General features: G+C 43.3%; 1 protein-coding gene across 1 annotated transcript in view; it reads left to right on the forward strand.

Moving 5' to 3' along the window:
- Nucleotides 1-16,181, forward strand: part of celsr3 (cadherin, EGF LAG seven-pass G-type receptor 3) — a 245,899-nt gene that overhangs the window by 147,143 nt on the left and 82,575 nt on the right. Inside the window, 4 exon segments of the mRNA XM_061904867.1 lie at nucleotides 5,131-5,232; nucleotides 5,318-5,412; nucleotides 5,493-5,702; nucleotides 15,618-15,813. Coding sequence (XP_061760851.1) covers nucleotides 5,131-5,232; nucleotides 5,318-5,412; nucleotides 5,493-5,702; nucleotides 15,618-15,813 — 603 coding nt within the window.

The following is a 16,181-nucleotide window of genomic DNA, read 5'->3' on the forward strand; positions in this document are numbered from 1 at the left end:
TTACTGAGATCATTTAGGACCTAAACACTTAAAACAAGTAAAACACTCTAATATAAAATCTTATGTATGGCCGCGCAAGTCCCGGGATGCCCTAAACCAGGGGTGCCCACACTTTTTCTGCAGGCGACCTACTTTTCAATTGACCAACTCGAGGGGATCTACCTCATTTATATATATCATTTATATTTATTTATTTATGAAAGAGACATTTTTGTAAACAAGTTAAATGTGTTTAATGATAATACAAGCATGTGTAACACATATAGATGTCTTTCTTTCACCAAGACAAGAATATAAGTTGGTGTATTACCTGATTCTGATGACTTGCATTGATTGGAATCAGACAGTAATGATGATAACGCCCACATTTTCAAATGGAGGAGAAAAAAAGTTGTCCTTTCTGTACAATACCACATGAAAGTGGTTGGTTTTTGGCATCTAATTCATCCAGCTTCCATACACTTTACAAGAAAAACATTGGCGGCAAATTCCGTAGCTTGCTTGATTGACATTCACGGCACCCGAGGGTCTTGTGAGATGACGCTGGCTGCTGCCAGTTCATTATTATGAAAAAATGACAGAGAGGAAGGCGAGAAACACTTTTTATTTCAACAGACTTTCGCGCCGTCCCTTCCGTCAAAACTCTAAAGGCCGACTGCACATTTCCTATCTTCACAATAAAAGCCCTGTTTCATGCTGCCTGCGCTAACAAAATAAGAGTCTCGAAAAGCTGGCGTGCACAAGTGATGTGCACGCCAGCTTTCTGAGGGATCGCTTGTGCACGCCAGTTTCCCGAGACTCTGTATTTAGTTAGCGCAGGCAGCATGAAGCAGGGCTTTTATTGTGAAGATAGGAAATGTGCAGTCGGCCTTTAGAGTTTTGACGGAAGGTACGGCGCGAGAGTCTGTTGAAATAAAAAGTGTTTCTCGCCTTCCTCTCGGTCATATTTTCATAATAATGATCTTGCAGCAGCCAGCGTCATCTCACAAGACCCTCCGGTACCGTGAATGTCATTTAAGTGACGTCTTGGTGAAGATTGATGATCACTCATTTTTAGGTCTATTTTTTTTTAAAAGCCTGGCTGGAGATCGACTGACACACCCCCCGCGGTCGACTGGTAGCTCCCCATCGACGTAATGGGCACCCCTGCCCTAAATGTTCATAACACACCCAGCCGACTCCCCGGGGGAGACGGGATGAAAGTTGGAAAAGTCAGCAAAAGTCCCAAAAATGTTCAAAATACCTACACAGGTTCGAGTCCCACAAGTTCCGCCGCCGGCCGGGATGCCCAAAATGTCCAAAACGCGCCCAGCAAAGTCCCATGAGAAGGTGGGGAGGAAAGTGACAAAAGTCGGGGAAATGTTCAAAAGTCCCACCCGGGTTCGAGTGTGCACTCAAACTCAAACTCGAACCCGGTTGGGACTCGAACCTGGGTAGGTATTTAGAACATTTTGGGGGACTTTTGCCGACTTTTCTTATTTTTCCCCCCTACTTCCCGTGGGACTTTGCTAGGTGCGTTTTGGACATTTTTTGTATCCCAGGACTTGTGTGGCCGGCGGCGGGACTCGTGGGACTGGAATCCTGGGGAGGTATTTTGGACACAATTGGGACTTTTGAACATTTTGGCCGCCTTTTCCCCCTCTTCTTCCCGGCCTTCCTGTGCACCATTGCTGGGTGTGTTTTGGACACTTGGACAAAAATAGTTCCAAGCATATTTTACTCAAAATAGGTCATAAAATGTCGGAAACAAGCTGTAGTATCTTACTGAGATCATTTAGGACCTAAACACTTAAAACAAGTAAAACACTCTAACATCAAATCTTATGTATGGCCGCACAAGTCCCGGGATGCCCTAAATGTTCATAACACACCCAGCCGAGTCCCATGGGCAGGGGGGATGAAAGTTGGAAAAGTCAGCAAAAGTCCCAAAAATGTTCAAAATACCTACACAGGTTCGAGTCCCACAAGTTCCGCCGCCGGCCTGGATGCCCAAAATGTCCAAAACGCGCCCAGCAAAGTCTCACGGGAAGGTGGGGAGGAAAGTGAGAAAAGTCGTGGAAATGTTCAAAAGTCCCACCCGGGTTCGAGTGTGCACTCAAACTCAAACTCGAACCCGGTTGGGACTCGAACCTGGGTAGGTATTTAGAACATTTTGGGGGACTTTTGCCGACTTTTCTCATTTTTCCCCCCTACTTCCCGTGGGACTTTGCTGGGTGCGTTTTGGACATTTTTTGCATCCCAGGACTTGTGTGGCCGGCGGCGGGACTCGTGGGACTGGAATCCTGGGGAGGTATTTTGGACACAATTGGGACTTTTAAATAAATAAATAAATAAATGGGTTGTACTTGTATTGAACATTTTGGCCGCCTTTTCCCCCTCTTCTTCCCGGCCTTCCTGTGCACCATTGCTGGGTGTGTTTTGGACACTTGGACAAAAATAGTTTCAAGCATATTTTACTCAAAATAGGTCATAAAATGTCGGAAACAAGCTGTAGTATCTTACTGAGATCATTTAGGAGCAAAACCCTTAAAACAAGTAAAACACTAACATAAAATCTGCTTAGTGAGAAGAATCATCTTACCAGACAGAAAATAAGCAAATATCACCCTTATTTGAGATATTTCATCTTACTTAGATTTCAGTTTTTGCAGTGTAAGAGGAGGTGAGTACACTTAAATGCAACATGATTATGTGTAGTTTGGCACTTGAGAATGAACACAACATTAGCTTTTTGAACTGCTTTACTTTCTGTTGACATGTGAAACGAGTTTGAAGGGTCATTTCTGATTCGTCCTTAAAATCTTTAAGAAACATTTCACAAAACAACAAATGTAATCTTAGAGAAAAATGTCATTTGAAACATTTGTATGCATTTAAGACAGGGGTGTCCAAAGTAAGGCCTGGGGGCCATTTGCGGCCCGCAGGTCATTTTTTTAACGGCCCATTTTAAAAATACGATTGAAAAATAAACGTAAAACATAAAAAGTGTAATGAAAGCGCAAACAGGTGGAATGTAACAATAAAATGTTGCAATGTTTACTCGAATAACACAAAGATGCCATGCAGGCTGTTATTTCTTTAAAAAATAATAATGAATCAAAATCTGTCATTATGAATTATTTACCTATTCCAGGCTAAAAAAAAAATCACATTAAATATTCCACTTTGAGATATTATTTTGGGGAAATTTTGCATGTTTTGTGTTTCCAATATATCAGGGGTCGGCAACCTTTACCACTCAAAGAGCCATTTCGACCCGTTTCTGAAAATGAGGAAGACAATGGGAGCCGCAGCTATTCTTGCCAATATCTGCTGGTGGTCACCCAGATGACAAGAATAAAGGCGTACTATGAAGCCATTGCCTTAAACACCTTCTACAACATGTACAAACTGCTTGCCGGTCCAGCAACATGTTGGGAGAAGCTTCCGCAGATGCACGCACTCGACTGGAAGGCATACTGGGTGACACAGAGTACACAGACGGTTGTGATATAAACAACTTTAACACTCCTACTAATACACACCACATTGTGAACCCACACAAAAGAAGAATGACAAACACACTTCGGGAGACAATCCTCACAGTAACACAACATAAACGCAACACAACAAATACCCAGAATCCTTTGCATCCATGACAGTTCCTGAAAATGTGATACACCCCGCCCTCCACCCACCCCTCCCTGCATGGTTGAGGTGGGCGGGGTTTGATGCTCGCTTGGTGTATAACATAGTCAGGAAGTGTCATGGATGCAAAGGATTCTGGGTATTTGTTGTGTTACTGTGAGGATTTTCTCCCGAAATGTGTTTGTCATTCTTCTTTTGTGTGGGTTCACAATGTGGCGCATATTAGTAGGAGTGTTAAAGTTGTTTGTATCACAACCGTCAGTGTACTCTGCGTCACCCAGTATGCCTTGCAATCTCATACATGTGCCGATGGAAGCAGCGAAATCCAATCGGCACGCAAATAGCATTCCGTGAATGGCGGGCATGATGACGTTCATCACGGCACGCCCTTAATATTCTAGTCCGAGTGAAAATTGGAGAACGTTGACTCCGGGTGATGTCCGGGAGAGGCATTGAATTCCGGAATCTCCCCGCAACAATCTGGGGGGTCGGCGATTGTGCAGCTGAGCCGCTTCAGAGTTGCCGAAGGCTCCGGAGCCGCGGGTTGCCGACCCCTGCCATATATAAACAACAATACAACTTATAATTGACTTTATTGGCGCTCTCTACTTCTCCCGACGTCCGTGTACACAGCGGCGTTTAAAAAAAATCATGAATTTTACTTTTTGAAACCGATACCGATAATATCCGATATTACATTTCAAAGCATTTATCGGCCGATAATATCGGCATTCCGATATTATCGGACATTTCTAGTTTAAATATAACTTAGATATTGGGTTTCACTATGCAAAGCGCTTTGAGTCACTAGAGAAAAGCCCATCCATCCATCCATCATCTTCCGCTTATCCGAGGTCGGGTCGCGGGGGCAGCAGCCTAAGCAGGGAAGCCCAGACTTCCCTCTCCCCAGCCACTTCGTCTAGCTCTTCCCGGGGGATCCCGAGGCGTTCCCAGGCCAGCCGGGAGACATAGTCTTCCCAACGTGTCCTGGGTCTTCCCCGTGGCCTCCTACCAGCTGGACGTGCCCTAAACACCTCCTTAGGGAGGCGTTCGGGTGGCATCCTGACCAGATGCCCGAACCACCTCATCTGGCTCCTCTCGATGTGGAGGAGCAGCGGCTTTACGTTGAGCTCCTCCCGGATGGCAGAGCTTCTCACCCTATCTCTAAGGGAGAGCCCCGCCACCCGGCGGAGGAAACTCATTTCGGCCGCTTGTACCCGTGATCTTATCCTTTCGGTCATGACCCAAAGCTCATGACCATAGGTGAGGACGTAGATCGACCGGTAAATTGAGAGCTTTGCCTTCCGGCTCAGCTCCTTCTTCACCACAACGGATCGATACAACGTCCGCATTACTGAAGACGCCGCACCGATCCGCCTGTCGATCTCACGATCCACTCTTCCCCCACTCGTGAACAAGACTCCTACTAGAGAAAAGCGCTATATAAATATAGATCACTTCTCACACACTTAATGCCTTGCACTCGCTCTTTCGTCCATGCAGTCATTTATGACGGCTGCCCAAAAACCATCACTCAGGGGATCTGGTGGCCTCGGACCAAGTTCAACCTGCCCGCAGCGGTGCCGTGCCCCAAAGGCTCCGTGGGTGAGTCCCCACACATTAACACATTGGGACCTTATGAGGAATAAAAAAAACAACAACACACTTTCTGTTTGGGTTTGCCTTACAGGTGCTGCCATCAGACACTGTGATGTAGAGAGAGGCTGGATGGAACCAGACCTTTACAACTGCACCTCCCCTCCTTTCGTGGAGCTCAATGCTGCTGTGTGTTTAGCAGTCAAAAGATATTTACCTGACTACTTATACATAATGTTACATTTTATTATTGTTTTTTTTAAATCTAGTTGGATTCGCTTGAACGCAACGAAACGGAGCTGAACACCATAATGGAGAAGAAGCTGGCACACCAGCTCCGAGATGTCACCGAAGCGACAGGCCGCCTTTACGGTAACGACCTGCTGATTGCAGAGCGACTGCTGTCACGCCTCCTGACCTTCGAGAGCCAACAAAGCGGCTTTGGACTTACCGCCACTCAGGATGCACACTTTAACGAGGTAAAGGAAGTTCAATGTATGCAAATCACACGGACTGTGGATTGGTTACCACATGAACACACTCAAAATGAATTAAAATCTGCATCCTTTAATATCGGTTTTGATTCCCATGTACCTGTAATTGGTACCGTATTGGTTCAAATGTGAGTGGGACCCGCCCCTACATCCATACTTGCCAACCTTTAGACCTCAGAATTCTGCAGATGGGGGGGCTGAGGTTTGCGGGGTTTGGTGGTGTATTGTAGCGTCCCGGAAGAGTTAGTGCTGCAAGGGGTTCTGGGTTCTTGTTCTGTTGTGTTTAAGTAAAGCGCTTTGGTTGTGAGACTTGCGAGGCATTGCGATGCCGGATTTGTTCCTCCATGGATGCGTCGGGCAAGAACACAGCGTAAGGTAAGCAACGAAGGATTCATTAAACTAATAAAAAGGCTAGGAACAAAAATACTGGTGCTGGACAGAAAAAAGCAGACAAAAGGCGCTAGCACGGAAGCTAGGAAAACAAACAGATACATGAATACTTGGCACAAAGGCACAAAAAGGGAAAACAACAACTTCTACTGTCACCCCCAATGGAGGGGGGGGTGAAGTTTGCGGGGTTTGGTTGTAGCGAGGTGTGTATATTGTAGCGTCCCGGAAGAGTTAGTGCCGCAAGGGGTTCTGGGTTCTTGTTCTGTTGTGTTTATGTAAAACGCTTTGGTTGCGAGACTTGCGAGGCATTGCGATGCCGGATTTGTTCCTCCGTGGATGCGTCGGGCAAGAACACAGCGTAAGGTAAGCAACGAAGGATTCATTAAACTAATAAAAAGGCTTGGAACAAAAATACTGGTGCCAGACAGAAAAAAGCAAACAGAAAGCGCTAGCATGGAAGCTAGGAAAACAAACAGATACACTAATACTTGGCACAAAGGCACAAAAAGGGAAAACAAAAACTTCTACTGTCACCCCCAATGGGGGGGGGTGAGGTGGGGGGTTGAGGTTTGCGGGGTTTGGTTGTAGCGGGGTGTGTATATTGTAGCGTCCCGGAAGAGTTAGTGCTGCAAGGGATTCTGGGTTCTTGTTCTGTTGTGTTTATGTAAAGCGCTTTGGTTGTGAAAGCGAACTAGGATCCGAGAATGAACTAACAAAATGGTCAGTCTTAAATAAGGCAGGTGATTAGCAAAACAGGTGTGTGTAGCAGGTGGAAACAATATGCAACCATGGTGACAGAGCAAAACAGGAAATAAGGATGTCAGACTATAGAATGTGATACAGGAAGGAACAAAATACAAAATGGAACGATCCGGGCAGCGGATCGTAACATTGGTCTTCTTAAAAAGAGGTAGAAAAGCGCTATACAAGTACAACCCATTTACCATATGTTGTGTTACGGTGCGGATGTTTTCCCGAAATGTGTTTGTCATTCTTGTTTGGTGTGGGTTCACAGTGTGGCGCATATTTGTAACAGTGTTAAAGTTGTTTATACGGCCACCCTCAGTGTGACCTGTATGGCTGTTGACCAAGTATGCCTTGCATTCACTTAGATGTGTGTGTATAAGCCGCATATGTTGTGTGACGGGCCCGGCACGCTGTTTGTATGGAGGAAAAGCGGACATGACGACAGGTTGTAGAGCAGAGGTGTCAAACTCAAATACAGAGTGGGCCAAAATTTAAAACTGAACAAAGCCGCGGGCCAAGGTTGAACAAATGAACCTTTTAATAGGGACCCAAACAAGTTTTGCATTGAATATTGAACAAGTAAGGCTTATATAACTTTATAGTGACATGCAAAATCCAGTTTCAAATAATAATAATAATAATAATTAAAAAATATCAATGGCATATCAAATAGAATTTGGAAGAGTTAGTGCTGCAAGGGCTTCTTGGTATTTGTTTTGTTGTGTTTATGTTGTGTTACGGTGCGGATGTTCTCCTGTGAAGTGAAGTGAAGTGAAGTGAATTATATTTATATAGCGCTTTTTCTCTAGTGACTCAAAGTGCTTTACATAGTGAAACCCAATATCTAAGTTACATTCAAACCAGTGTGGGTGGCACTGGGAGCAGGTGGGCAAAGTGTCTTGCCCAAGGACACAACGTCAGCGACTAGGATGGCGGAAGCGGGAATCGAACCTGCAACCCTCAAGTTGCTGGCACGGCCACTCCACCAACCGAGCTAAACCGCCCCACTCCTGAAATGTGTTTGTCATTCTTGTTTGGTGTGGGTTCACAGTGTCGATCAATCAATCGATGTTTATTTATATAGCCCTAAATCAAAAATGTCTCAAAGGACTGTACAAACCATTACGACTACGACATCCTCGGAAGAACCCACATAACGGCAAGGAAAACTCACACCCAGTGGGACGCCAGTGACAATGCTGACTATGAGAAACCTTGGAGAGGACCTCAAATGTGGGCAACCCCCCCCCTCCCCCTCTAGGGGACCGAAAGCAATGGATGTCGAGCGGGTCTAACATGATACTGTGAAAGTTCAATCCATAGTGGCTCCAACACAGCCGCGAGAGTTCAGTTCTAAGCGGATCCAAGACAGCAGCGAGAGTCCCGTCCACAGGAAACCATCCCAAGCGGAGGCGGATCAGCAGCGTAGAGATGTCCCCAACCGATACACAGGCGAGCAGTCCATCCTGGGTCCCGACTTCTTCATCCATGGTCATCGGACCACAAGGGAGGGGGGGACATAGGAGAAAAAGAAAAGAAGTGGCAGATCAACTGGTCTAAAAAGGAGGTCTATTTAAAGGCTACAGTATACAAATGAGTTTTAAGGTGAGACTTAAATGCTTCTACTGAGGTAGCATCTCGAACTGTTACCGGGAGGGCATTCCAGAGTACTGGAGTAGTGTGGCGCGTATTTGTAACAGTGTTAAAGTTGTTTGTACGGCCACCCTCAGTGTGACCTGTATGGCTGTTGACCAAGTATGCCTTGCATTCACTCATGTGTGTGTAAGAGCCACATGTATTGTGTAGAGAATGAGACACGGTGACGACGAGCAAGAAGAAGAAATACGCTTGCGAGTTCCAAAATGATTGGAAAAAAAAGAATTTCATTTCATCCAGGACAGCTCGTAGGGATATGCTGCCTGCACCTCAACCCCCCACAAGAACCCAGAACCCCTTGCAGCACTAACTCTTCCGGGACGCTACAATACGCACACCTCGCTACCACCAAACCCCGCAAACCTCAACCCCCGGAGGTCTCAAGGTTGGCAAGCATGATCAGTAGTCGCTTGTCATTTTAATGTGCGAATATGTAAACCCGTTCAATTCAACACTTGCCAATTGGCGCCTGCTGGCATTGTGAACCGTGACGATTGTACCCTCCCCAAGCTGATTGTGATGTCAAATAATAGAATGAAGAGAGCATTTCTAATCCATGTCAATGCGGTCAATTTGCCGTGATTTGAGCATCACAAAAAGGATTACCAGCATTGTAATGATCACGCAAACATGGTGTTGTCAGGAAAGCTGTGTCACAGATGTGCACGCAACAGCAGTTTGGCATGATATACTTCTATGAGCGGTGTTGCCATGGCGATGCAGTCATCTAATATTGCAAATGTCATCTTGCCGTATTAATGGAGCTTCATTTTACCCGATACGAGGAAGCGGAGATGTAATTCTTCCTCGGCACGATGGAATTCGGGCCCGCTAACAGAGCTTTCAGCCGTGCAATCTTTCTGCAAATATTTCTCCAATTAAAGTGGAAGCTCGTCGGAGGCCAGTTTCATCTCATTTAGGAGATTTAATTCCTTATCCGTTTTTTGAATTGGAACTGGAATTTTTTAAATTTTTACTTTCAATAACTTGCGGATTTTTTTGGGCCGCTTCTTTCCAACGGCAGCCGTGACTACGCTCTGTGTTGCTGAAAGTGTCTCAGTCATTGTTTTGCCTCCACAGACGTGTTGCTATGGAAACCGACAGTAGTATAGGATATCTTGTCATCATCTCATCAGTGTCTTCTGTAATTACTGAAGATTTATTCATACACTGAGGCAACACTGCCCTTCTAAGAGCTGCTATAATTCGGTTGTCAAATATATCAGTGCACACATAGAATAGGATAGGTCTTAGTAGTCATTGCACAAGTAAAACAAAACCTAGTTTTCAGCACAAACCCGTTCAGGATTAGATAAATAAACAGTGGGCCTGGGCAATTATTTTGACTCGGATGGATGGATGCATTAAACAATGTAACAAGGTTTTCCAAAATAAATCAACTCAAGTTATGGGAAAAAAATGCCAACATGGCACTGCCATATTTAGGGTCCTTGGCCCATGGCAAAGGACTCCACAGGAGTCCTTTGCCATGGGCCAAGGACCCTATTGAAACTGCTGTGTTTTATTATTATTCCGCACCTACACGCTGTAATTTGACCCCCTTAACATGCTTCAAAACTCACCAAATTTGACACACACGTCGGTATAGCAAACCTTCCCAACATATTAAGCAACCAATCCCCCAAAATGAAAATTGCGCTCTAGCGCCCCCTAGGAAAAAATTTACAGACAAAACTGCATGTAACTTCTGTTAGGAATGTCATAGCGACATGAAACAAAAACTCCTATGTAGGTCTGACTTAGACCCAATTTTCTTTCAGCAAAAATCTACAGGAAGTTGGCAAAAACCCCTTCAAAATAAATTTTTTGCAAAAAATGCAATTTTTGCCTCTTTCCGCTGTAATTTGACCCCTTTAAAATGCTTCAAAAGTCACCAAACTTGGCGCACACATAAGGACTGGCGAATATTGCGATCTAATGAAAAAAACCAAACCCCAAAACTCAAAATTGCGCTCTAGCGCTATTTTTGAATAAAACACTGAAAAAACTGCTCCTAGGAAGAAAACACAGACAAAACTGCTTGTAACTTCCGGTACGAATGTCGGAGAGACATGAAACAAAAACCTCTATGTAGGTCTCGCTTAGACCTACATTTCATAGATTGACAACCCCCAACAAAAATCAACAGGACGTTTGCAATCCCCCCTTCAAAACAAAAGTTTTGTAAAAACCGGTCACGTTTCCATCCATCCATTTTCTACCGCTTATTCCCTTTCGGGGTCGCGGGGGGCGCTGGCGCCTATCTCAGCTACAATCGGGCGGAAGGCGGGGTACACCCTGGACAAGTCGCCATCTCATCGCAGGGCCAACACAGATAGACAGACAACATTCACACTCACATTCACACACTAGGGACCATTTAGTGTTGCCAATCAACCTATCCCCAGGTGCATGTCTTTGGAAGTGGGAGGGGCCTATCCCCAGGTGCATGTCTTTGGAAGTGGGAGGGGCCTATCCCCAGGTGCATGTCTTTGGAAGTGGGGGGAAGCCGGAGTACCCGGAGGGAACCCACGCATTCACGGGGAGAACATGCAAACTCCACACATAAAGATCCCGAGCCTGGATTTGAACCCAGGACTGCAGGAACTTCGTATTGTGAGGCAGACGCACTAACCCCTCTGCCACCGTGAAGCCCCGGTCACGTTTCTTCAAACATTATCTCCTCTGAGTGCGTTTGTTGTTTTGGCTTCAAACTCGCACAGGAGAGAGATTGAACCCTTCTGATTAAAAGTATAGAACAGAGTTTTGATAAGTTCTCAGGTTTTGATTTTACGCGCCTTCAAAGAACCCCTGTGCAAAGTCTCCTAAAAAATGTCATTTTTGCCTCTTTGAGCTGTTATTTGACCCCCTTAAACTGCTTCTAAACTCACCAAACTTGACACACACATCAGGTCTGGCAAAAATTGCGATCTGATGAAAAAAACCTAACCTCAAAACTCAAAATTGCGCTCTACCGCCCCCCTAGGAATACAACACGGACAAACTGCTCCTAGGAAGAAAACAAGGACAAAACTGCTTGTAACGTCCGGTAGGAATGTCAGAGAGACATGAAACAAAAAACACTATGTAGGTCTCACTTAGACCTACATTTTAATAATTAACATACTTTAGCAAAAATCAACAGGAAGTTTGATATTTTCACTTCAATACAACAACTGCATTGCTTTCACAATGCATTAGATTCTCAAAATAGTGGCTCCAAGGCGTCTTCTAACGCTTATCCGGCCGTGGGTCTCGGGGGCAGCAGCCAAAGGCGGACCCGACCAACGCTGCTTGCAGCTTTAATTATTATTGAAGTCACAAATTATATATTTTTTTAACATCCCTCAAAACAGCAGCTTGGAATTTGGGACATGCTCTCCCTGAGAGAGCATGAGGAGGTTAAGGTGGGTGGGGGGGTAGAGGGTAGCGGGGGGTGTATATTGTAGCGTCCCGGAAGAGTTAGTGCTGCAAGGGGTTCTGGATATTTGTTCTGTTATGTTTATGTTGTGTTACGGTGCGGATGTTCTCCCGAAATGTGTTTTGTCATTCTTGTTTGGTGTGGGTTCACAGTGTGGCGCATATTTGTAACAGTGTTAAAGTTGTTTATACCGCCACCCTCAGTGTGACCTGTATGGCATTTGACCAAGTAAAAGCGGACGTGACGACAAGTTGTAGAGAACGCTAAAGGCAGGGCCCCAATATTATTGTCCGGGTGGAAATCGGGAGAAATTCGGGAGAATGGTTGCCTCGGGAGATTTTCAGGAGGGGTACTGAATTTCGGGAGTTTCCCGGGAAAATCGGGAGGGTTGGCAAGTAATAGTATTAGCGGTGAATGCGGTGTTACGTATAATACCGGCCGGCTAGCTTTAATGTTAATTTGATATTGCCTCAAGGGCCACTAGAAATTACACGGCGGGCCAAATTTGGCCCGCGGGCCAGAGTTTGAAATCCATGTTTTGTAGTTTCATGTCCTACTGCCTTATGATTGGGTAAAAATGGTCGTTCGTGTACCATTTAAGTGTCTGAGAGAGCATGAGGAGGCTGAGGTGGGCGGGGTTGGTGGTGGGGGGGTTAAGAGGGTAGCGGGGGGTGTATATTGTAGCATCCCTGAAGAGTTAGTGCTGCAAGGGGTTCTGGATATTAGTTATGTTGTGTTACGGTGCGGATGTTCTCCCGAAATGTGTTTGTCATTCTTGTTTGATGTGGGTTCACAGTGTGGCGGATATTTGTAACAGTGTTAAAGTTGTTTATACGGCCACCCTCAGTGTGACCTGTATGGCGGTTGACCAAGTATGCCTGGCATTCACTTGTGTGTTTGTATAAGCCGCTTTTATTGTGTGACTGGGCCAACAGGCTGCTTGTATGGAGGAAAAGCGGACGTGATGACAGGTTGTAGACAACGCTAAAGGCAGGGCCATAATATTATTGTCCGGGAGAAATTCGGGAGAATGGTTGCCTCGGGAGATTTTCGGGAGGGGTACTGAATTTCGGGAGTTTCCCGGGAAAATCGGGAGGGTTGACAAGTAATAGTATTAGCGGTGAATGCGGTGTTACGTATAATACCGGCCGGCTAGCTCTAATGTTAATTTGATATTGCCTCAAGGGCCACTAGAAATTACACGGGGCCAGAGTTTGAAATCCATGTTTTGTCGTTCCATGTCCTACTGCCTTATGATTGGGTTAAAATGGTCTCACGTGTAACATTTAAGTGTCTACTGTGGTTCTTTAAATAAAACAAAACATTTTTGGACACAAGCCAGAGGAGAATTCCTCCCTGTTTCCTTCTTGTCACCCATTTGCAAACATTTTCAGCCCACCTTTGTCTTCATTTCCAGTCCATTAGTTTCCCCCTCCACTGCGCTCAATGTGCTGTCTTACTTGTCGTCTCCCCTGAGCATCGTGAGGCTGCAGAAGTTTATTAGATCTGGTGCTTTCCGACTCTCCGTGGTCTAAAAGGTCTACAAACAAAATCACAATCCCATCAAGACCAAAAAGCACTTGTCTGGTCTCATACTTTCTTTAGTCGTCTCAGGTGTCTGCCAACCTTTAGTGACCCTGGAGTAGCTTTATTTATTTATTTATTATTTATTTGTTTATTTTTTGTCCTGTCCAGCTTCTCAGGCAAATCATACAGTTGCTGCTGATGCACATATCGGCTGTTCAGATGTACTTTACAAAAGAGAAGTGTGCAATACTTCTCTTGTTGCCATATTAGTATTTGACTTTATTAAATGTATTTATATTATCATTCGGTGCAGCCGGGCCGGAGCAAGAGGAGATAGAAAGAGAAAAAAAGGAAGACAGAGGTGGAAATTGTGGGGACAAGAGGGGAATAAGACAGGAAACAAAAACAACAACAGCAAACACAACAATAGAGTAACATCAGCAAATAGGATATGTACAAATATGATGGTAAAAGTGATAGCAAAGATAGCGAAATAAATAATAATACAGAAATGACCATGAGCATTATTACACCACAATTGGAGCAATACAAATACCAATAGAAATATCGCTCTTGATAATGAATATCTATAATTGACCTCTATTATCAACAATACAGTTGTTCAATTGTAACAAAACTTATATATATAATAACTACAAATACAAAACAATGCAGAAAAATGGAGGGGAAGAAAGAGAAGCAACCTGTATTAACCTTGTAGATTGTTATAGTAACACTAGGTTAAGCTTTGTCAGTGTGCCATGTGTTACCCAGTTTCCCCTAGGGCAACAACGTTAATACATGTTTGATGAAACGTGATTATGTGCATGAGTGTATGTATGTACTTGTACGTGTATGTGTATATGTATGTATGTACAGTGAATATATGTACAGTTTGTATATATGTATGTTTGTACAGTGAATGTATTTACAGTATGTGTATATGTATGTTTGTAGAGTGAATGTATATGTACAGTATGTGTATATGTATGTTTGTACAGTGAATGTATTTGAACATGTATCTGTATATGTATGTTTGTACAGTGAACGTATATGTACATGTATGTGTATATGCATGTTTGTACAGTGAATGTATTTGTACATGTATGTGTGTATGTATGTTTGTACAGTAATATATGTACAGTATGTGTATATGTATGTTTGTACAGTAATATATGTACAGTATGTGTATATGTATGTTTGTACAGCGAATGTATTTGTACATGTATGTGTATATGTATGTTTGTACAGTAATATATGTACGGTATGTGTATATGTATGTTTGTACAGCGAATATATGTACAGTATGTATATATATATATATATATATATATATATATATATATGTTTGTACAGTGAACGTATATGTACATGTATGTGTATATGTATGTTTGTACAGTGAATGTATATGTACAGTATGTGTATATGTATGTTTGTACAGCGAATGTACATGTATGTGTATATGTATGTTTGTACAGTGAATGTATATGTACAGTATGTGTATATGTATGTTTGTACAGCGAATGTACATGTATGTGTATATGTATGTTTGTACAGTGAACGTATATGTACATGTATCTGTATATGTATGTTTGTACAGTAATATATGTACGGTATGTGTATATGTATGTTTGTACAGCGAATATATGTACAGTATGTATATATATATATATATATATATATATATATATATATATATGTTTGTACAGTGAACGTATATGTACATGTATGTGTATATGTATGTTTGTACAGTGAATGTATATGTACAGTATGTGTATATGTATGTTTGTACAGCGAATGTACATGTATGTGTATATGTATGTTTGTACAGTAAATGTATATGTACAGTATGTGTATATGTATGTTTGTACAGCGAATGTACATGTATGTGTATATGTATGTTTGTACAGTGAATGTATTTGTACATGTATCTCTATATGTATGTTTGTACAGTAATATATGTACAGTATGTGTATATGTATATTTGTACAGTGAACGTATATGTACATGTATGTGTATATGTACTGTATGTTTGTACAGTGAATGTTTAGCTTTATGACACAAGTTTCTACAAAACAAAGACGATTGTCTTGTTTGCTTTCTTGCTCATTTTTCTTTTTCAACTAAATTATTTTGACTTCTTTTTTTTTTTTTTTTAGAACATCCTGCGGGGCTGCAGCGTATTGTTGGGTCCCGGAACGGAGGGGCTTTGGCGGGCCCTCGCCCAGGCTCAGAACCACATTCCTGGCGGTCCCTCGGAGCTGACGGAATTGCTGGGGCAGTACACGCAGAATCTGGCCCAGAACATGAAGCTCACCTACCTCAACCCTGTGGCACTCGTATCTCCTAATATTGGTGAGTAATATTGTACATATCATGCACAATCAGAGTAATTCAGAGGGAATAATGCTATCAGAACATGCACAAAGCCCGAAGTAGATACCTCCGAAAGCTGCCAAACACACACAACTCATCATAGCAAGAGACCCTGATGGCTGATGTGTGAAATTACTGCAATGCAAGGCTCCAAAGACTCAAAGAAAAGCACACTTTGTTCATAATTGAATTTAATTAAAGAACACTATAATGCAGACCTTGAGCTTTTCAATCTGGCCCGCCGGACATTCCAAAATAATTTTTTTTAGATCTTTAAGATGGAAAGTTTAGCTGCCATTATGATTTGTAGTGATGTTTTCTAATGGCCGTAAGTCTTCAACGATACT

Source organism: Nerophis ophidion, linkage group LG06, assembly GCF_033978795.1.
Source record: "Nerophis ophidion isolate RoL-2023_Sa linkage group LG06, RoL_Noph_v1.0, whole genome shotgun sequence".
In the NCBI taxonomy this organism is placed as follows: Eukaryota; Metazoa; Chordata; class Actinopteri; order Syngnathiformes; family Syngnathidae; genus Nerophis; species Nerophis ophidion.